The sequence below is a fragment of the Ictidomys tridecemlineatus genome, chromosome 11, assembly GCF_052094955.1.
Source record: "Ictidomys tridecemlineatus isolate mIctTri1 chromosome 11, mIctTri1.hap1, whole genome shotgun sequence".
Taxonomy (NCBI): domain Eukaryota; kingdom Metazoa; phylum Chordata; class Mammalia; order Rodentia; family Sciuridae; genus Ictidomys; species Ictidomys tridecemlineatus.
In genome coordinates this window covers 24,278,528-24,300,546 of record NC_135487.1, presented here as the reverse complement: position 1 = coordinate 24,300,546, position 22,019 = coordinate 24,278,528, and the positions used below count along the sequence as shown (strand labels likewise).

The 22,019-nt window shown below is 48.8% G+C and overlaps 1 protein-coding gene across 3 annotated transcripts in view; it reads left to right on the top strand.

The window, feature by feature from the left end:
- The window catches only part of Dlgap3 (DLG associated protein 3), a 60,748-nt gene extending 40,096 nt beyond the window's left edge, over window positions 1–20,652 (top strand). For all 3 annotated transcript variants that reach the window (XM_078025889.1, XM_040288349.2, XM_078025890.1), the window contains 7 exons: window positions 1,594–1,807; window positions 2,067–2,380; window positions 2,769–2,854; window positions 17,111–17,595; window positions 18,580–18,671; window positions 18,984–19,127; window positions 19,795–20,652. In XM_078025889.1, coding sequence (XP_077882015.1) covers window positions 1,594–1,807; window positions 2,067–2,380; window positions 2,769–2,854; window positions 17,111–17,595; window positions 18,580–18,671; window positions 18,984–19,127; window positions 19,795–20,013 — 1,554 coding nt within the window. In that variant the 3' untranslated portion in view covers window positions 20,014–20,652. The remainder of the gene's footprint in view (window positions 1–1,593; window positions 1,808–2,066; window positions 2,381–2,768; window positions 2,855–17,110; window positions 17,596–18,579; window positions 18,672–18,983; window positions 19,128–19,794) is intronic.
- Window positions 20,653–22,019: the final 1,367 nt, after the last annotated feature.

Genomic DNA, 22,019 nt, shown 5'->3' with positions numbered 1-22,019 from the left:
CCTGGGAGATGTCACAGATGCAGCCTAGGATACTTGCTGTTATATTCACCATGGGATATTATTGAGAACCTTGTGTAAGACTCCATCCAGTGGCCTCTGCACAGTCATCCACAGGGAGATTTATCTTGGGCTCAGTGACAGGAGCAGTTATGGTTCTCATGAATGCCCCTACCCTGTGCTTTCTGGGTATGATTTTCTATGCACCAGTTGCCATACTAGGTGCATTGAAAATGGAGTGTCAAGATCAGTTGTTTTGATATTTATGAATTAATTCATATCCATACCAGGTGCTTGCCTCTCCTCTTAGTTTCTTGTCTAATTCAGAACAACAACAAAAACCAATTGCAAGTTCCCATTTTTTTGAGTCCCTTCAATAGACTTATAAATATGGTACCATTATCATTCCCATTTGACAGATGAGCAATCTGAGGCCCCCAAACTTTTGCTTTCCTAGGCCACATTGCTAGGAAGAGACAGAGACAGCACTTGAATCTAGGTGAGCCTCATCTCATGGCCTATGTAGGCAACTCTCAGGCTATATTTCATGCATGCTTTGGCTGAGTGGAAGCTCCGGGAAGAGTATGTACCCATTTGGAGCAATGTTTAGGACTCTGTCAGCTGTGTTTTGTCACAGAGCTTACCTCTGGTACTACTTTTTCCTACCTTTATCTTTTTCTTTATGCTGAAAACTCTGTAGTATATTTAGTCTCAGTCTATGGTTTGTGGCATGGTTCCATGAACAAAAATTTTGTATTGTATTTTTCTTCCTTGCTTCTATATTTTTTTAACATCATGAATTCTGCCCCACAAAATGTGAAAAACAAAAACAAGAACTTCAACCCATAGGCTTGGGATGCTGAGGCAGGAGGATTGCAAGTTCAGAGCCAGCCTCGGTGACTTAGGGAGGCCCTGAGCAACTTAGTGAGACCCTATCTCAAAATAAAAAGGGGAAGTGATTCAGTGGTTAAGTGCCCCTGGGTTCAATCCCCAATATCAAAAACAAAAACTTCATCCAGTAATGGTTGAGCTTTCCTTGGAGGGTGAGGGCAGGGCAGGAACCAGTGGACCAAGTTAGAACCCTTGTTCGTGACCACAAAGTGGGGAAAGCCTTGAGATACCTGTAGGCTAATAATTACATTCCATCTTGCCCCTGGGTATATATATCTATAGGTTGATTTTAATCAATTTTGTAATGTAGTGAGGTAATAAGTAATAAAGTGTCTTTCCCTGCAGTCCCCACCCTGATACCCAGCAGGAGTATGGATGACAAGATTCTCTGTCAGGCTCAAGTGTGAGAAAGATGAAGAACTAGGTAGAGAAGAAAGTGTGGTCAGAGTCCGGGGTACAGCCAGACACCTGGAGAAGCACAGGTGGGGGACAGGTAGGGGTATTTCAATAAAACTGGGCCCCAAGGCAGGCCTTAGGGAGTACAGGTGTCCCCATCTTTCTTTGGGGACAGTGAGAGTTTCTTTTATCCCAAATGCTGGAGAAGAAGAGTCACAGAGGGCTAGTGGATGAAGACTAGCTATGTACCTAAGGCAGAGCACCCCTTCCCAGCTCCTTGGTAACTGACCTCCCGGCCCCTGCCCCTAGCTCAGCGACGAGTTGAACCAGCAGCTGGAGGCCGTGTGCGGGTCTGTGTTTGGGGAGCTTGAGTCCCAGGCCGTGGACGCCCTGGACCTGCCCGGCTGTTTCCGCATGCGGAGCCACAGCTACCTCCGGGCCATCCAGGCCGGCTGCTCTCAAGACGACGACTGCCTACCCCTCCTTGCTGCCCCTGCCTCTGTCTCAGGGAGGCCCGGCTCCTGTAAGTATGCTTTCTCTGTCCCTGGCCTGGGCCTTGGTTGGAGACCACCCTGGTGTCCGTTCCGGTCAGTGCCATGGCCATGCTGTGGACAGATCACTTTCCTCTCTGGGCGGGATGAGAACAGTCCTTGGCCCTGTGTGTAGCAGCACATGGCGTGCGCGTGGCGGCCGGGTCCTGGGGGAGCACATGCGTGTGCCTGGTGATGGGCCTTAGATTCTTGCGGGGATGTGTATCTCATTCCCTGCTTCACCCTCCACAGCCTTCAACTTCAGAAAGGCCCCGCCCCCCATCCCGCCGGGAAGCCAGGCCCCGCCCCGCATCTCCATCACGGCCCAGAGCAGCACCGACTCTGCCCACGAGAGCTTCACCGCCACGGAGGGCCCAGCCCGGCGCTGCAGCTCCGCAGACGGGCTGGACGGCCCCGCCATGGGCGCACGCACCCTCGAGTTGGCGCCGGTGCCACCCCGGGCCAGCCCCAAGCCCCCCACACTCATCATCAAAACCATCCCTGGCAGGGAGGAGCTGCGGAGCCTGGCGCGACAGCGGAAGTGGCGGCCGTCCATTGGTGTGCAGGTAAGAAAGGAGGAGGCACCGTCCAAGGCTCAGGTCCGGCCAGCTGGGGAGGGGTTGAGAAGATCAGAGGGGCCTTCTGGATACATAGAGCTTCTTGGCCTGTCTTGAGCTGCAAGTAGACCCTGTGCCTGGTCATCGACAGGGCTGTTTCAGCAACTCTAGCGTGCTCAACTCGTCCCTTTCCTTGTCCCATCATCCCTGATAGAGAGTGCAGAGAGGGGCCCAGTTGTTGCCACCTTGATGAGTCTGCTCTCTCATCTCCTCAGGGAGATTATCCGTTGAAGATTTGCCAGTTGGCTTGGGGCTCAGCCAGTGCTGACCATTCTCACTGGGAAGGGGTGTGTCCCCTGGCTAGGCCCCGCTGCTGACTCCTCCACCCTGCCACCAGGTGGAGACTATCTCAGACTCTGACACCGAGAACAGGAGCCGAAGAGAGTTTCACTCCATCGGTGTACAGGTGGAAGAGGACAAGAGGTAGGTCATGGTGGGTACACTCAGGTGTCACCGGGGAGAAGAGGAGCAAGGGCTGGTCATGTCCTCCTTGGCTCACTCTGCCTGCACTTGCTCTCCTACTGGAGTGAGACCCCACCTTCTTATTGGGGAGAAGTCAGAGCAGACAGAGGTTGTCCACAGAGACCTCCAGGGTAGTCATCAAACCTAAAGCGAGTTCTCCTTGTACTCATGCCACTCTCAGGTGCCTAGAGGCAGACAGACAGTGGTTGGGGGAAAGAGAGGTATACCATAGGTGGCAAGCAGGCCTCCAGTCATTGGCCTTTACAGGGGATAATAGGGCTGCCAATCTCTCCTTACATCCTGAGGTGTGCCAGTATGTGAACCCAAAAGAAAAAAATAAACAGGAAGTCTGCTTGTCTCGGCTCCTGGCAGATATAACACTCCTCCCCACTTGGTTGCACAAGGTTTAACCAGTTGGGGGTACCTATTATATGTCTGTGGTGTACCCAAGACAGTAGAATTACCAGCAGCCACTCTTCTGGCATTAGGTGGCCTCAGAAACACTGCTTCCTTAATTTCCACCTGAAGAATTAGCATTGTAAGCTCCAGAGGGAATATTGAAAGAAGTCCTCTCTGTTGTTGGGTGTCCCTGAGGAGACACTTTCTTTAACAACCACATGGCCGTGCCACAGTGCCCATCTGCCCTCTGGAGCACGATGCCTGGTGGCCCTGGGTATGGTGTCTGGGAACCTTTCTGGGGCTGACTGAGAGTTTTGTGGTAATCCAAGTTGTCCAGGCCAAACCCACTGCAGGTGTCAAACTAGTGCCCCAGCACTGTCCCTTGCAGCTCTGTTCCCATGTGCCGTTGTTGGCCTTCTGGCCTTCCTTGTGGTTCTGCCATCTATTCCTGGGACCCCCTGGGGTTCCTGTGTGTGTGTGTGTGTGTGTGTGTGTGTGTGTGTCTGATCAAGTCTTCTTAGGGTTTCTGTGGGAGTCACCCTTTTCCTCCACTCTTGCTCTAGCTCCCTGAAGGTCCATACACTCCTGATGTAGTAAATGCTTCCTTCAAGGGTGACAAAAGGCTGCTTCTGTCACCCCCATCACTACTAAAGCCGATGTCCTCCAAACTCTTAATAGGTCAGGAAGATTACAAAGAAGTGACAATTTATGACAAACTCAATTTGCAAATCCATGATTTAAGTTTTTGAGGATGGATATAGCTCTATGCTCCTAATTCTACACATCACCCTGACTCCAGGACCATAAACCAAGCCCGTGTGTCTTCACTGCTTGCTTGGGATGCATCCAGATAGATCTCTGAGGAGTCCCTCTATTCCTCCTAACAGGCCTGAATCCTGGGAGGAGTGTAGCAGGCATCCTAGCTGAGCACACTCTGCCATTCATTCATGATGTATTCATTCAGCAAATACTTTTTAAGCCTTTGTTATATGACACATGTTTGGTGCACTGCCTTAAATGCTCAGGGAAACACCAAAGACACGACTTTTGTCCTTATAGAAGTTATGATCTAGAGGGAAACTGAGGCAATCAGTAAATAATCCATGAATAAAAATAGGAAGATACATTGTGGTAATACCATGTAATGATATTATTGCACATCATGGTGGGAATATGAAAGAGGAAGCGATAAGAGAGAAGGAACCTTATTTAGATTAAGCAGATGACATTTGAACTGATGTTTGAGAACACTACAGTGATGATTGGGGTAAAAGCATTCTAGGGAGAAGAAATCACATATGCGAAGGCCCTGGGGCGAGAAAGGTTTGACACGCATCAGGAACTGATAGAAGGTTCCTGTGATTGGCAAGGAGTGCATTGGGGGAGTAACGAGAGAGTGCATTGGAGAGTTCCAGGGGCCAGGTCATGCCGAGCATGGGCATGATAAAGAACTGGAATCTAATTATAAGTAATGAGTAGCTATTAAAAGGTTAAAGAAAGAGTGTGACATGCTCCAATTTATGTTTACAAAAGATCACTTGCTACTGAATGGAGAATGAATTTGAGGAAAGTAGTGGTGGAATTGAGGCTAGTAGAAAGGTGATGGTGTTTTGCACTATGGTAGCTATTATGATCTAGGTCTTTTTTTTCTGTTTTATTTTATAGCGAGGCACTGCTAGTATATGAGGACACTATTAAGTTTTGCCTATTGATTTTGTATTTAGCAGCCTTGTTGCTCTCCCTTATCAGGTCTCAGGTTATCTGAAAAATCATGATGGGTTTTCTGTATAGATTTTTTTTGCAAATGAGGATATTTCTTCTAGATCTTTATTTTAAATTTATTTTTCTTATAATAATGCATTGAATAAGACTTCCTGTTTACTCCTGAGTAGTAGCTTGCTTATTCCATTCTTGAGTTTAGTAGCTAGGCTTCTCAAGATGTCGGCTACATTTTGTGATAGGTACTGTTTTTTTTCAGGTTAGGGAATTTCTTTCTATTGCTAGTTGACTAAGAGTTTTTATTTTCATTTTTTTTTAAAATAGAAAAGACAAGTGGAATTTTACTGAATGCTTTCTCAGAGGTCTACTTAGATGATCCTAGATTTTCTCTTTCCATGTGGAATGTGGTGCATTATATGAATACATTTTCCCAGTTGGTCCATTCTTTCATTCCTGGGTAAACTCTGCTTGATCCCGTTATCAGTTTGGATTGAATTTGCCTGTAAGAGGGTCTTGGTGTCTCAAAGAAGTGTATTTCTCTTACATCTAAAGCCACATGGATGTAAAGAGGTATGGTGTCAGGACCCCAGGCTCTTCTTCGGCTGCTTTTCCATCCTTTGTGTATTACCTCATATCCAGGAGCTGAAATTCAAGCTCCTCCTGCCATGTCTGTACTGAGCAGTGGGAAGGAGGAACTGAGGAAGAAGGGTATCATCCTTTTTAAAAAGTTACACACAGCACTTTAACCTACATCACCTTGGCTGTAGGCTGTAACCACATCACGTGGTGGCAACTGGCTGCTGGGGGGGGGGGGCTATGGAGGATAGTCTTTCAGCTGGAAGCTGTCTGCAAAGTACAAAGTCCACAGCTGAAAATTACAGTTCTTATGACTAAAGACTGAGATGAGAATGGATGTATGCAGTCTTGGAGTTTTTATCACAGCCTTGATGTATTATTTTTATGTGTATTGCTATATTTTTGAGTAGTTACTACTTTAGGATTTTTATACCTATGTTCACAAGGATATTGGCCTGAAGTTTTGTTTTATTTTTGTTCAGCTCAGGTATTAAGGTTATGCTAGACTCCTAAAATGAATTTGGTTGCTTTCTTTGTTTCCATTCTTTGTAACAATTTGTGTAAAGCAAGCATGATCTATTCCCTAAGGTTTGGGAAGGGTTACCTATAAAACTATCTAGGCCTGATGCCTTTTGGGAATAAGAGAGTTTTTGGAACTATGGTTTCAGTTTCTTTAGTGGTTATTGATCAATTCTGGTTTTATTGTTTTTTTTGAGTCCATTTAGGTGACTTGTATTTTTCTAAACAATGGACCATTTTACAAAAGTTGGTAGTTTTCCAAATTGGCATGAAATATTGTGTCTAATAGCAATATAATTTTATAAATATTCATGGTATATTTAAATTAGCTTCCTTTTCCTTCCTAAGACATGTATTTATGCTTGACCTCTCTTTCTTGATCAACCTTGTATCTTCTAACATTGAAATGTATTTTTAAATTACATTTTATCAGCCTTTTAAATAACTAGCTTTTGGTTTTGGTGAGCAATCATAAATACTTCCTTTCTTTTACCACTTTGGTGTTACGATTTTATTTCTTCTAACATGTTTGACTTTTATTTTTAAAAAATTCTAGAACTCAAACACTGACTTCTAATATCTCTTATTTTTCTAATGTGCTTTTGGGGCTATAAATTCCCTTTCTTGCTATACTGTTATAACTGCATCTCATAAGTTTTGGAATTTGGTATTTTTCATTGTTCAGTTCTAAATAGTTTGTAACGTTCATCATATTTTTCCTTTTAACCTATGAATTTAGAAAAAAAATTTCTGGTTTTATTGTTTGTTTATTTTTTAAGTTTCCAAGTGTATTTCTTGGAGGGAGGGCCTGCCTTTTGATGATTGGTTTCTGAATTTGCTATGTGTGGTCACAGCATGTGTTCTGTCTGGGACTTAGTCCTTAGAATGTGTTGAGGCTTCCTCTATCATATATACACATATTATATGTATATCATATATAGCATATCACATATGTGGTCTAATTTATAAATTATATCTTTCAAATGTTTATCTTTCATTTTCTTGGTACATTTCTTGGTTTTTGTTTGTTTGTTTTGTTTTTTGGTACTGGGGATTGAACTCAGAGGCACTTATCACTGAGCCACATCCCCATCCCTTTTTTTGGATTTTATTTAGAGACAAGGTTTCACTGAGTGGCTTAGGGCCTTGTTAAGTTGCTGAGGTTGGCTTTGAACTCAGATCCTCCTGCCTCAGCCTCCTGAGCCGCTAGGATTATAGCTGTGTGTGTATATATATATATGATGGACCTTTATTTTATTTATTTATATACAGTGCTGAGAATCGAACCCAGAGCCTCACACATGCTCGGCAAGTGCTGTACCACTAAGCTACAGCCCCAGCCCCTTATCTGCCAGTTTTGAGAGAGGTGTGTTTAATGTCTTACTGTGATTGTGGATAAGTCATTTTCCCTGGTAACTTTTTTTTTTTGTTGAGTCTGACTGTGTGCTGTTATAGTTATTTTAGCTTTTCAGTAGACTGACTCTTTTTATCATGAAATAGGCTGCTTCCCCTACTCACTAATGATTTTTGCCTTTTTAAAAAATTTCTATAGCTGCTTTCTTTTGGTTACTTTTCCAATACATCTTTCTGCATTTCTTTCTTTTTTAATATTTATTTTTAGCTGTATTTGGACACAATACTTTTATTTTATTTATTTTTATGTGGTGCTGAGGATCGAACCCAGGGCCTCACACATGCTAGGCGAGCGCTCTATGGCTGAGCCACATCCCCAGCCCTGCATCTCTTTATTTCTGATGTTCCTATATCCTTACATTTTAGATGTGTTGGTTATTGTAAGCAATATTTAGCCAGAGTTTAGTAGACATATTTATCCCATTTGATGTTGATATAGTAATATTTTTGTTATTTACTTGAATTTATTTCTGCCCTTTTTTATGAGGGTACTGGTATAATTGAACAGAGGTGCTCTACCATTGAACTAATCCCTAGGGGTTCCCTAGAACCCCTCTTTTTTTTTTAGTTTGAGTCAGAGTCTCCCTAAGTTGCTGAGGCTGGCCTTGAACTTGGGATCCTCCTGTCTCAGCCTCCCGAGCAATGAGGATCACAGGTGTGCGTCATCATGCCCAACTATTTCTGTCACCTGTAAATTTTTTTCTATTTAACATGCTTTTTGTTACTTTTCTCCTCTCTGATTTTTCTGTTTTCTGTTGAACTGATCAAGTATACTTTCTTTTTCCCTCCACTGGTTTGGAAGTTTTACATTTTGTAGTGGTGACTTATCTTACAAATTTGACAGATATGCTTAATTTCTTGGTTTTCTAATGATGTCTAAAATTAGTATTTCTGTCCCTCTTAGATACGAAACAAGAGGCTCTGAACACTTCCATTTCACTTTAACTCCTTCCCTTCATCTTCTATATTGTATTTATCTAGGATTTTGATTCTATCTATTTAAAAGTTTCTGCTCGGTCAGTTGTTGTGTTTTTTTATGGCTTTAATAGTGTGGATTTACAAACATGTTTGAGCAATTTATGAGCTCACTATTACTGCCTGCTCCTTCCTCACGGGCTCAGTTTCCACCGTGCTGTGGTACACCTTGAGCTTGGGACCACTTTTAAAGTTAATATCTCGGCTTGAATTTCTGTGTTTCCCTGGCAGTACACATTTGAACCCCACACCTCCGCACAAAGCAGCCTTAATGTTCTGATTTCCCAGCATCCTGCTTCCAGACCACACTCCTGAATCGCTGGCATGAGCTTATTTGGTCCAGGTTTGTAAACTGAACAGACCTTCTTGGTTTCTGGCTTCATGTTACGGGTATCCTTCCAGCATTCCATGACGCTCAGATTTGGGGTCTCTCCTCCCTCCCTCGGCATTCCCTTCTAGCCTCTAGCATATGTCTGGCCCCAGATTCCCGGGGCTCCCTTGGCTTAGACGCCCTCTCACTACTTGCGTTTTGAATTTCCTTTTTGCTTCTGGTACCTGAAGATGTCTCTTTCCTGTTTTCAAGCTTGGCATTGTAGCAAAAACACCTTTTCAGTTTGATTTTCTCCAGCGTTTCTAAGTGTTTGGGGCGTGGGCGGGAGCTTCCTAAGTCGATTCAGTCTACTATAGTGATCAGTGCTTTGATCACAAGGCTGATAGCAGCAGATTCAGGGAGAAGTGGACCCAGGTGAGAGGCATTTTGGGGTGAAAGGTGGGCAGGGCAGGGTCAGGCAGAGAGCCTGGGCTTCCCTGCCCTCGTATAAGTGCTTGGTGAGGTCTCGATGGGGTGGAATCAGTTTGAAAAAGTGTCTGAAAAATGGGATTGCCTGGGACAGGTGATCACACTGGGAATTCAGAGGCAGTGACAGGTGGGGAGAGGGGAGATCTGGCCCATCTCTCTGGCCCAGCTCCCTCGCTTGTCTGCTGAAGGCATCCTTAGTTATACACCTGTAGAGCCCTTGCTGTCCCTTCTGTCCCTGGCACTTTGAGTCTGACTCACCACACACCATGCCCCAGCTGGCGCTTAACACTGAGCCATGAATTCCAGCAGCCTCGCCAGGCAAATATCCAGGACTCGCCCCCCCCCCACCCACTACCACCCATTTCCTTGGACTCCTGTCCTTTCTCCTGTCTAGCTTGTCTGTACTTTGGTTTTAAAATTGCTGGACAGGAAAGTGCTTGTCTCTGCCTTTCAGGGTCTTCTCTGCCAACCTCTTGGGTAGAGTTCAGATGCACAGCCTGTTACATCTGACAATTGCCTGTGGATCCTTCTAGTTGTCCATCATCAGTGATGACTTAGCTTAGATAAATGCACAGGGGTGGGGACTGCACCCTCACCCCCACCCAGGACTCATTTGCCCACAGATGGATTGGATCCCTGTTATTTGCCAAATTCTGGGCTGGGTATTGAGGATAGACGTGAGCAGAACCAGATACAACTCCTGCCTTGGGGAAACATAGCTCCATGCTAATCTCAGAGTCTCCACAATAATAAGGAATAGGGCTGGGGATGCCACTCAGTGGGGGAGCACTTGCCTAGCTCTTATGAGGCCCTGAATTTGATGCCCAACAGTGAAACAAAACAAAACAAAACAAAACCCAGGCTGGGGGAGACTTACAGCTGTGACAGCTGGCACAGAGGAGAGGCAGGTGTGCCATGAGTCTGTATTCTGGGGGCTTTAAGCTGGTCATAGGGGTCAGACCGGGCATCCCTGGGAAGTGACATTTGGGTAGAGACCTGATGGATGAACAAAATTAACTAAATGAAAATCAGAGATAAAAATGTTCCAGGCAGAAGGAATTGCACGTGCTAAGGCCTTGTGGTGAGAAGCAACATACCTGAAAACAGTCATCAGCTCTGTCCCAAGGTGACCTTACCACCCCGACTTCCCCACCCAGTACCCTCTGGGTCATGTAAAGGGTCTTCTCGTATCCTTGCTGAATTTTAGAAGACTATCCTGGGGTCCCCTGGGGGTCACAGAAGATGTGCCTCCAGCTCCATCTAACCATGGGCATCTGACAACCCTACTTAGATCCACTTGCACCCACCCAGGGCTACTTGGGAAACTGTGTAGGAAGGCCTGTCCACCCCTTCCTTAGCATCATGGTCACTTTGGCGTTAGCACCTGGGGAAGGGCATGTGCTGAAAGGACACGCCCTTGGAGCCCCAGGAAGGAGTCTCCCATCCTCATGAAGCTACATTCCAAGATAAGCCCTGGCACAGGCATTGCCTCCCCTCCCCCGCTTCAACTCCAGGGTGGTTCCTAACTGACCTTCATGACTCCTCCTGAAATGCCATCTAGTCCCACCCCGGCTAGATGGGTCTCAGGGACCCCAGCCTGATCATCTTAGATGCACTGTGCCTGGCTGACGTGTCACTGCCCCTTCTCCTCCCTGCCCTTCCTCCTCCTGCCCCTACCCATCTCCTGCCCAGTACCCCTTGGCAAACCCTCTTGACAGTTTCTGGCTTTTTCCTTGGACACTGTGTCTCAGGGGGTAATCCAGCTTCTTGCCAGAGGTTTATGTGTTATCCCCCAGGGAATCACAGAGGGAATATCTCTCTAAAGTAACCATGAAAACAACTTCCAGAATCCCCAGGAATGTGATCATCACCTGGAAGAACTGAAGAGGAGGAGGCCTCTGGAGCCTAGTTAAAAGGCCCGAGGAGAAAACACCGTGAATGCATTGTTACACGGCAGTGAGAATTCACAGCTGGAGCCAGTTTCTATCCTGTGCTTACAGCTGTTGGTGGAGAGCACAGCAAACACTGCCAGATCCAAAACTTCAATGGGGCATAAGCCCTGGGCTTCACAGTCCTGAAGACTCATCTGCTATAGTTAGGATTAGGTTTGGCTGTGAATTATAGATCCCCTCCTCCAAATGACAAGTGACTTCAAAATGATTGAATTTTATTTCTTTGTGGCTGAGAACAATCCCAGAGGGCTGGTAGGTATTCCATGGTGTCAGGACCCAGGCTCCTTCTGTCTTCCTGCTCTTCCACCCTTGACACTTGCTTGCTGTCTCATGTTCTAAGTGGCTGCTTGTGGTCCAGCCATCATGTCTGACTCTGGTTATCAAGGAGGAGGGAAGGACAAAAAAGGGCACACCTGTCTTTTTAAAGACACCTTTCTTTCTTTCCTTTTCTTTTTTTGAGGGGACTGGGGATGGAATCCAGAGCTGGGAAAAGTATAAATGGCAGCCACACCCCAAAGAAAAACCCCAACATGGCGCCTAATGACCTTCTCTTCCTACTTTCCCTTCTTTTCATTGGCTCGAAAAGTTCCCATCGGCACAGGGCCTTGGGCATGCTAGACAACTGTTCTACCACTAAGCTATACTCCCAGCCCAATGCTTTCCATATATATATATATATATATATATATTCTGTTTATATACACTTGAGATGATAAAATTATACAGATGGAAAACAGATCCAGTGCTTTCCTTTGAAGACTACTTTCTGGAAGTTGTACATACCACTTTTGCTTATATCTTATGGACTGGAACTTAGCCACATGGCGATACCTAGTTGTAAGGGAGATTGAGAAAAGAATCTGTATCCAAAGTGGCCACTGTCCAGCTTAAAATTATGGGATTCTGTTACTAAGGAAGAAAGAAAGAATGGATGTTGGGGGATAATTAGTGGTCTCTACTATCCTTCCTTCCAGCCAACCAACCAATCAACCACCCAGCCAACATTTATGTTTGAGGAGCTGCCCTATTTAGTGGGAGAGACAGATATGCAAATAACTCACTACAATACAATGTGATATGGAGTATAAAAGAGGTTTTGTTTGGAGTACTGTGGAAGAACAGATGGAAGTGATCAACAGCAATCAGAATAATTAATGACTACAATGCCCTCGCTGGGGCCTCCTGCTACATTCGGACTATTGTGTATATCCAGCTCCCTTTCTTTGCAGTGAGAGCCGCAAACTTTCCTACTTCTCCATAATAGCCAACACAATGGGCCGGCAGGTGCTGTCCTGAGTTCTTCATACACATTATCTCACTGCAGTCTCGAAAGCTGAGACTGTTCTTCTCACTTACAGATGAGAAACAGGCCCAAGCCATGGAGCCGGCTGTTGGATGCGGGCAGCCTGACTCCTGAGTGCCTGGGCTTAACCTCTCTGTTCTGTCACCCCTTCCTCTGTCCCCACCAGTCTCCTCCAACAGAGAGTCTCCCCAGCCACTGCACTGTGACGGCCGATGTCATCTGGTGGGACCTTGCTTCACCTCCAGGCCAGCCCCCAACTTGCCTGCATCCCTCCCCTGGCTCGGCCTTGGTCTTCTTGGCTAGAGCTTCCCTCCCCTGCAGTCTGGAGAGGCAGCAGGCTGTGGTGGCTTAAGGAAGTCACTCGGCCTCTTTAAACATCACTTTCCTGTCTGTAAGTAGGGATGGGACTAACACCCTTGTCACGGGACTAGCCTTGCACCTACTCAGTGCTCAGAGGATGTTATTACTTTTTATCCCCCTTCCATCTGGTTCCTTGGACTGTTATCTCTCTGCATCTTCAATCAGGTCGAATTGGTTTCCTATTCCTGCCATAACAAATGACCACAAATGTAGTGAGGTAACGCATACATATTTAATGTCTTACATTCCTGGAGGTTAGAAGGTTGTACTGGGTCTCACAGGGCTAATATCTAGGTGTTACAGGACCACATCCCTTCAGGGGCGGGGGGTTTAGGAAGAATCAGTTTTGTTACCTTTTCCAGTTGACTGAGGCTGTTTGCATTCCTCCTGGCCTTTGGGGGTTCAAAGCCAGCTGCACTGGTCCTGCCCTCAGGTTGCCTTACACCAGCCTGGATTCCTTCCTCCCACCTCCTGCCTGACCTCTTGCCTCCCTTTCTCACTGACAGGGACCCTGTGACTAAACTGCACAGCCCTGGATAATCCAGGGCACTCACTTCATCCCATCTGTGGAGTTCCCAACACATTCACAGGCTCAGGGGATTTGGGTGTGAACCTCTTTGGATGCCATTATCTTGCCTACCCCTGGGATTATTTCCCCTTGGGATGTAGTAGGTAAGAACCATCCTAAATAAAACACCTCTCCTTTAACTGTGTGCCCTTCACACTTCTTTGCTTCTTAGGCAAACTTTTGTTTTTGGTACCAGGGATTGAATTCAGGGGCACTTAATGACTGAGCACATTTCAGCCTTTAAAAAAAAATTATTTTGAGACAGTCTTTATTAAAGTGCTTAGGGCCTCAATAAATTACTGAGGTTGGTATTGAATTTGCAATCTTCCTGTCTCAGCCTCCCAAGTGGCTGAGATTACAGGTGTGCACCACCACATCGGCTCTAGGAGTCATCTTAATTAGGTTTCCCACTTCCTTAAAACCCGCTGCAATCTGTGTCTGCCCCCACATCCCACCAAACCGACTTTTGCCCTGGTTACAGTGGCTTTGGTGACTCTTTTCATTATGAACCAGCTGCATTGTCCGTGCTGTCTGCTCATTCCTGCTGGAGACCTTCCTGTCCCTATCTTCCTTTAGGTCATTTTGGTTTTCTTTCTCATCCTCCCTGGCTTCTTCCTCTCCTCTGTGAGCTATGCTGTTCCTCTATGAGCTATGCTGTCTCCACCCACCTGTGAAATGTCCATGTTTCTCTGGACTTTAGGTTTGATCCCTTGCTCTTTTCTTGCTAGTTTTAAATGCCACTTACACAAGGATGGCCGACTCCTGTTTGTGCTGTGGAAATCTCTGGCCCCTGGCTGGGAGTGTTGGTGAGGAGTGTGCTTCTACTACTAATCTCATGAGCTCATCAGCTCTTCAGTCTTCCTTGACGCACACACAGTGAGAGAGCTCACTGAGGTAGTGACTTGAGAACCATGAAGCCTGGGGCACTTGGTGCTTCTGTTCCAGACTGTGTGGCTGCTTCCATGGAGATGGAGCGCCATCCTCTCAGGACTTCTCAGAGGAAGGTGTGAAAGACAGCAGGCCCAGGTGTGCCAGAGGACAGATCCGTGTTTAGTGGGGGTGACAGGGAAGCAGCAGGGATAGCAGCTTTTGGGTAGTGTATTTACTGGTGCAAACTCCACCTTTACCTCTGTGATTTGTAACTCCTGGAGCTCTGAAGGAGTTACATGCTCACTAGTTCAAAGGCACAGAACTATTCATGGGAAGCTAAGATGCATCCTGACGGTAGTTAGACACACAAGACTCTCACCAGGGAACAGTTTAACCAAATAGTGAGGCTGCCTCTGAATGCAAGAAGACTGCTGGTGGGGGCGGGGGGCCGTGAAACTGAAGAGTGGCCTGGGGTCAGTCAGGAGATTCAGAGAGGAAAAGGGACTTGGCCATGGAGTGGACAGGGAGTGAAGAGGAGGAAGGCCATTTGGGGTAGGGGAATAACATGTGCCAAGGTAGAGAATCAGGATAACAGATAATCTATTTGGGGAATAGGGAGATTGTAGGGGAGATGAGGTCAAAGATGAGGACAGCAGCCGGAGCATCTGGGCCTCATAAGGGCTTTAGGTAGGTTCTAGCAGGAAGTTTGAACTTGATCTCGCTGGCAGTGGGAAGCTATCGAATTTTTTGTTCCAGTTCTGGGCATTAAACCTAACATGCATAGTCAGCAAGTGCTGTACCACTGAACTATGCCTCTTACCTGAAGAAATGATGGTGTGTGTGTGTGTGTGTGTGTGTGTGTGTGTGTGTGTGTGTGTGTGTGTGTGTGTGTTTGCTGGGAATTGAACCAAGGGTCCTATGTATGTTAGGCAAGTATTTTACCACAGATCTACATCCCCAGCTCCTATTTAAAGGTTCTGATCACAGAAATGACTTGACAGAGTTCAGCTCTTTTAGGAAGATTACTCTTTGGTAGATTGGGGAGGGATTGTTGGGCCTTAGATCTTAAAATATGCAAGGTATACTTTTAGAGGATATACCTTGATAATTACTGGCCCATTCCTATAATCTTATATTCCTATAATTTTATATGTGTGTATATTTTTAGATGTAGGTGCATATTTATATATAATATATAATCATTTATAACATGTATTTTAAATTTACTCTCACACATATTAGATGGCCTAGGTGAACACATAGTGACAAAGCTAGCATTAGAACTCAGGTCTACCTCCTAGTCCAGTGATCTTCTATATTGATCTGAGTGGTTGCAGAGGTATCTGAAAGGAGGCTGTCCAACTGTCTAGGCACATGGTGATGCCAGTCTTGACCAGGGCAGACACCCAGGTAAAGACCATGTGGGAGGCAATGAAGACATGTTGTCTCTCCTCCTCTCTCTCTCGGTGGGGGTGGGGACATAGGGCTCGTTGGAGACTGCACATGAGTGCATCTCTCTTTCCTGGGTCCTGCAGCATCCTTCTGGGCCTGGTTTCTATGGCAACAAGCTCCCAGCAGGCAGCCCGCCAGCTGGAGGGAAGCAGGCAGGCAGGCAAGGAGAAAAGGCCTGGGCAGTGTGGGGAAGGCTGAAGTTGGCGGGGGTTGGGAGTCTCCTGGGAAGCTGGACAGGTCTCTGGAGCTGTCCCAACAAGCCTGTCTGTCTTCTGACCATGTGTGAAGGGGGCGGGAAACTCAGGACCCATAGATCTTTCTTGTGAGATCCTTGCATTCTCAGATGTAGAACTTCTGTTCATCCTCTGTCCCCCCGCATCTCCTGACTCCCACTTCTTAAAAGTATTGTCAGACCCTAACCTTATACCTCTTAGGAGGCCACTGAGTTCTTTATAGAAAAGAGCCCCTACTCTGAACTCAGGGGAAAAAAATGAACAAGGCCAATTGACTTTCTGTTTTGCATAGGATTTGCATATTATTAACTCAAAGACAAGAAATTTCCAGGCCCTGTGTCACTCCTGCCAACAACTTAATTCAGCTCCACTGGCACTGGCATACTGTGTCTGGCCAGGCTCTGGGCTGAGCTGTCAGGGTCCCTAGGGGAGAAGTCCTCCCAGCCGCCTGCCCACTCCACCCCCAGCTGCTCCCAGGCACCTCCTCCCCTGATGTTCTAGCAGCTGCTGTGGAGTGTGGAACAGAGTGCTCCAACTGCGGAACCCAGCAGGCAGCCCTGGGTCCAAATTCTGGATCTGCTACTTTGTGGCTGGGTGATGCTAGGCCTCTGGGCCTAGATTTACTCATGGGTCTTAGGGCTCAGTACACACTGTACAGCTAGTGCAAACCAGCATGGATTTACCTTTGTTAGAATGCTGAATACATTTGCATTCATCCATAAAGAGTTAACACTACCCTGGACCCTACCTGGGACCCTCTGATCTACCTCACAATCCAGCTTCTACAGGTACCGTCCCAGCACTTTGGTCACAGTCTGCTCGGATTGGTATATGACAGCGTCTGTTCTGGCCATGGAGTACTGGTTGTTAAATATTTTGACTGTCACCCTGTCGAGAGGTGGTGCGATGAGTAGGTATATTGGGTACCTACTAGTTGCAAGGACTCATCCATTTCCAGTGCTTGGCCTCATGCTCACTGCTTTGTAGGTTCCCTTGCTCACTCCTTTCCCCTTTTGCCTGGGATGTGGGTGAGGGCTAAGATGGTCAGGGACAGAGGGGACAGGCACCTCTCTCCACAGGCGGGCAAGGTTCAAGCGCTCCAACAGCGTGACGGCCGGTGTGCAGGCAGACCTGGAACTGGAGGGCCTGGCCGGCCTGGCCACGGTGGCCACAGAAGACAAGGCCCTGCAGTTTGGACGATCCTTCCAGAGGCATGCCTCTGAGCCCCAGCCCGGGCCCCGGGCCCCCACCTACTCAGTCTTCCGCACGGTCCACACACAGGGCCAGTGGGCCTACCGCGAGGGCTACCCACTGCCGTATGAGCCGCCGGCCACCGATGGGTCGTCCGGCCCTGCCCCCGCCCCCGCCCCTGGCCCCGGGTCTGGCCGCCGCGACTCCTGGATGGAGCGTGGTTCACGTAGCCTCCCCGACTCAGGCCGCACGTCCCCCTGCCCACGGGACGGCGAGTGGTTCATCAAGATGCTGCGGGCAGAGGTGGAGAAGCTGGAGCACTGGTGCCAGCAGATGGAGCGTGAGGCGGAGGACTATGAGCTGCCTGAGGAGAGTGAGTTGGCCCCATCCAGGAGTGTTGCAGGGCTGGGGGCTGGGGGCTGAGGGCACAGGGGACCGTGGAGCCGGGAGAGTGGGGCTGCAGCATAGTAGGCTCCCCCCACCCCGTGGGACTGAGTTTGCCTTCTTTCCTGGTTCTTCAGCCCCAAAGTTGGGGAGGTGGGGGGTCAGCAGTGGCAGCAGGACCTGCTGGGAGCTCTTAGAATCAAGCCGCTCTGATCAGGTAGAAGGCTAGACATTTAGAAGATGGCTATCAATCCAGGTCACCAAATCCATGAGGACAAAGGGAATCCAGATCTGAACTGGTGTAGGGATCCAGAGTGATCCAGGAGCAAGACCTGGAGGTAGAGGGAAGGTAGTGCCAGACAGATCAGATCTGAGGCTCAGCTAAGCAGTCATTGCCCTGGCTTGAGAGGGCATGGTCCCTCCCTGTAAATCCAGGCTGAGGGGAGGGGAGACACAGTCTCTAACTTTATGGGACTAGGAAGTCAAAGTGTCATGTTCATGAAATTACCTAATAATAATTCTTTTTTTTTTTTCTTTTGTGGGGCCGGGGCTGGGGATAGAACCTGGGATTCCCAAATGCTAGACAAGTGCTCTACCACTGAACTTCACCCCTAGTCGTCCTTATTTTTGTGATAGGGCCTTGCTAAGTTGCTGAGCGTCTAAGTTTGGTCAATAGGGCTAGGCTGGGGCTGGTATCCATCTGTTCTCTGATGTGGAAGGAGAAGGATACAGGATGAGTGCTTAGCTAATGTAGGCTGTGTGAAGGAAGGAGCATCAGTGCCTCAGGATTCAGTCCTCTTGGTGAGGTGGGCAGGGAGCTGCTAGTCAGGAATTGAGGATGGGGATGGGGAAGGGGCTGGGGGAGATAGACTGTGCAAATAACTGAGTGGTGAGAATCATTCAGGGCAGACTTCCTGGAGGTGGGGGAAGGAGATGTCTCATTCTCCTCCTTGAGTTTCCTTCTGCTCTCCAGTCCTGGAGAAGATCCGCAGTGCTGTGGGCAGCACACAACTTCTCCTGTCCCAGAAGGTCCAGCAGTTCTTCCGGCTGTGTCAGCAAAGCATGGTGAGTGCCCATAGGAATACAGCCTACCAGGTTTGTTGACCTGGCAGATGATCCAGAATGTGACCTGGAGGTAAGACCAGGTCTGTGTGCCTGCAGGAGTAGTTTTGAGTATATTGTGCCAGGAGAGGGGGTCAGATATTTGTGCCCAAGAAAGGAGAGACCTGGGCTCTTTTTGGTCTTGCTTTCTCCCACCCCCAACCCTTCTCCCAGGTTGAACTTCCTGAGGGTGAGATTGGATGGGGTTATCTGTGGTCCTGACTGGGGTCAGACCTCCGTAACTGGCTGCCCCCACTATGTCTTCCACTGCTGCAGGACCCCACTGCGTTCCCCGTGCCCACCTTCCAGGACCTGGCGGGTTTCTGGGACCTCCTACAGCTCTCCATTGAGGATGTGACCCTCAAGTTCCTGGAGTTACAGCAACTCAAGGCCAACAGCTGGAAACTCCTGGAGCCTAAGGTATGTGTTGGGGGGTGTTTCTAGAGGCCACACTGTGGACAATTACCTTCCATGGAGAGATGTGTATGAAGGGGAAGGACCCATGAGGAGGGACCCATGGGCAGCAAGGTGATGGGTGACCATCCGCTTCCAGAACTTCTGGTCATTGCAATCTGGGTGGCCCCAGTACTTATCACTGCCTGAACTTCCAGAGCTGCTTCAGGCATCTCTGGCCCTTGCAGTTTGGAAGAATAGAACTAGACCTAGAAGGTCACCTTCAGCTCAGGCCTACGCATAGAGGACAGAGCAGTATATATACCCTCAGACCTCAGCCTACTAGATCCTGTCTGCCATGGGTCTCAAAGGAGTAGCGGGTCACCTCGCTTGCTAGCCTCGGTTCTCAGAGCTGTGCCCAAGTCCACCTGGCGTGAAAACAGTCTCTCAGCCAGCATCCCGATGCGAGCTGTTCAGAACTGCTCCACCAGGGGGCGCTCGAACACGTCACGTTTTAGTGAAAGATTGGGGGGCGGGCTTTGACCTTGGCAGATCGAGTACACCTGGGGCTTCTAGTCGCGGCACCCGCGTTCAGAGTCACACAGTTTCCATCCCTCCGGGAGCTGGGATGTGGGGGCACGGGATGCCGGGTGGATTCCCCGCGCCCAAGCTCAGCCGCCCGCTCTCCCGACAGGAGGAGAAGAAGGTCCCTCCGCCGATACCAAAGAAGCCCTCGCGGGGCCGGGGCGTGCCGGTGAAGGAGCGCTCCCTGGACTCCGTGGACCGGCAGCGGCAGGAAGCGCGCAAGCGGCTCCTGGCGGCCAAGCGCGCCGCCTCCTTCCGCCACAGCTCGGCCACCGAGAGCGCGGACAGCATCGAGATCTACATCCCCGAGGCCCAGACCAGGCTGTGACCCGCCCGGCCCGCCCAGCCCGGCCCGGGCCCGCGGTTTTCTACCCGTACTGTACACCCAGCGTCGAGGTCACTGTGAACGCGGGCCGCCCAGTGCGCCCGCCGCGCCGGCACCGCACGCCCCGGCCCCTCCTGCCCGTCACACTCTCGTGGGTTTTTTACCTTCCTGACCCCACGCGAAGGCGCCCGGGCTGGGCTGGGGGCCGTGCCTCTCCGCCCTGCGCTCCCCACCTGGAACCCCCACCTTCCTGGTCCGACGCTTTGTCCCCACCTCCCCATGGGCACCATCTCTGCCATTATTTCCCCCCACGGGCCAGGCCGGGCCGGGTCCCTCATCTGGGCTCTGCGTCCCCCCACCCACCCCGCGGGGCTGGGCTTCGTGGGGATCAAGCTTCGTGGCTTTTTATGAAGAATCCCAAACCCCGCCTAGGAGCCCACCCCACCCTCCCAGGGCTCCACCTTCAGCCCTCAGCCCACAGGGCCCAGGGACCACAGTGGCTGGACCAACCCAGGACCAGGGCGCCTGGGCCTCTCCCCTTTCCCAACGGCTGGGGAGGGGAGATGGGGGCTTCCCCTCACCACACCTGTGGCTGTTCCCACATCCCGAGTATCCCAGGAAAAATAAAACCGCAGAACTGCACTTGAGCCAGCTGCTCTCTCCAGAAGAGGCCACCTCTGCCTGGGGGTGGGCGTGGCAGGGAGGGGGGCAGAGAAGTGCCATGCTGGTGCTCTTGATTTTGGGACAGCACAGGTCCTAAGCCCCTCCACGGGAATGGGCCAGCTTGGAGAAAGGGGATTTGGCCCTCTGGTGGCCACAAAAAGGACCGAGGCTTTCCTGGAGGGGCTCTGGTGGCCTGCAGAAGGGAAGGTGACAACCTCTTCACTCTCCCTGGTTCAGTTTGGTTCCCTTTCTGCCTCCCATTCCTCTTAGGGTTCCCCCAGAGCGGGAAGCACTGGCGCCCAATGCGAGGCACACAGCATGTGCTCAACAAACAGTGTGGTTATTATTAGGTATCTACAAATATGGTTTCTCTTCCCTTGAGGGCACAGTGTTCCTTCTGCTCCAGTCATTCCTAATCAGCAGCAGAAAACTATTCAGAAAAGTGCTGCAACTTCCTCTGATGCCTCCTATGGGTGGACACTGGGAAAAGGAGGTAGAAGGAACATAACTTTCCTGGGAAGCCAATCCAGACCTAGTAGTAGTGATGGCTAATATTTATCAAAAATGCTTCATGTGGGTCAGGCAAGGGATGCATGCATTATGTGAATATAGCTCATTCTTACAATGGAGGACAAAGCTGAGTCCAAGGAAGGTTAAGTGATTTGTCCAAAGTCATAAAGCTAGAAGTGGTATCCCAGGTCTATTGCCAAGTCATGACTTCTTAGTTTTATAGTCTTCCTAGCTCACGAAAGACTTGGTTGCAGCCCCCACCCAGAAAGCCCTATTTGTAGTCCCTTGAGGTTAGTGTGTCACCTAATCCCCTCAAGGGGTTGTTTGCTCTTCTGGGCTCTCCTGGACCAATTCTCACATTTATTCAGCAAACATCACTCTCAGACACCACAGAGGTAACCCTGAACTGTGCAGTTTCTGTCCTTATAGAGCTTATGTTCTTATGGGAAAACCAGACAAGTAAACAAGCAATTAAAATGCAGTGGTGAGTGCTGGGAATGACTAGGTATTAGCCACTGACAAAGGGCTGGGGCTGGGAAGAATGTTCCAAGATCAGGGAACAGCTGTGGAAAGGCCTGGAGGAGAAAGGGCATTGGGAAGGCAGAGATGGATCATGTGGGCTTCTGGATCTGGTTGAGGAGGGTGGGCCTGCATTCTGTGTGCCCTGGGGAACTACAGATGGGTTTTGAAATGAAGAGTGGTGTAAACGTTTTATAGGCTGGTTTGGGAGACTACTACTCTGACAACTACTATTCATGCACACTCCCATGAGCCCATGAGGAGGGCTCCCATGTGATCTGAATTCCCCAAAGCAAATTAGCTTGGAGCTGATCCCA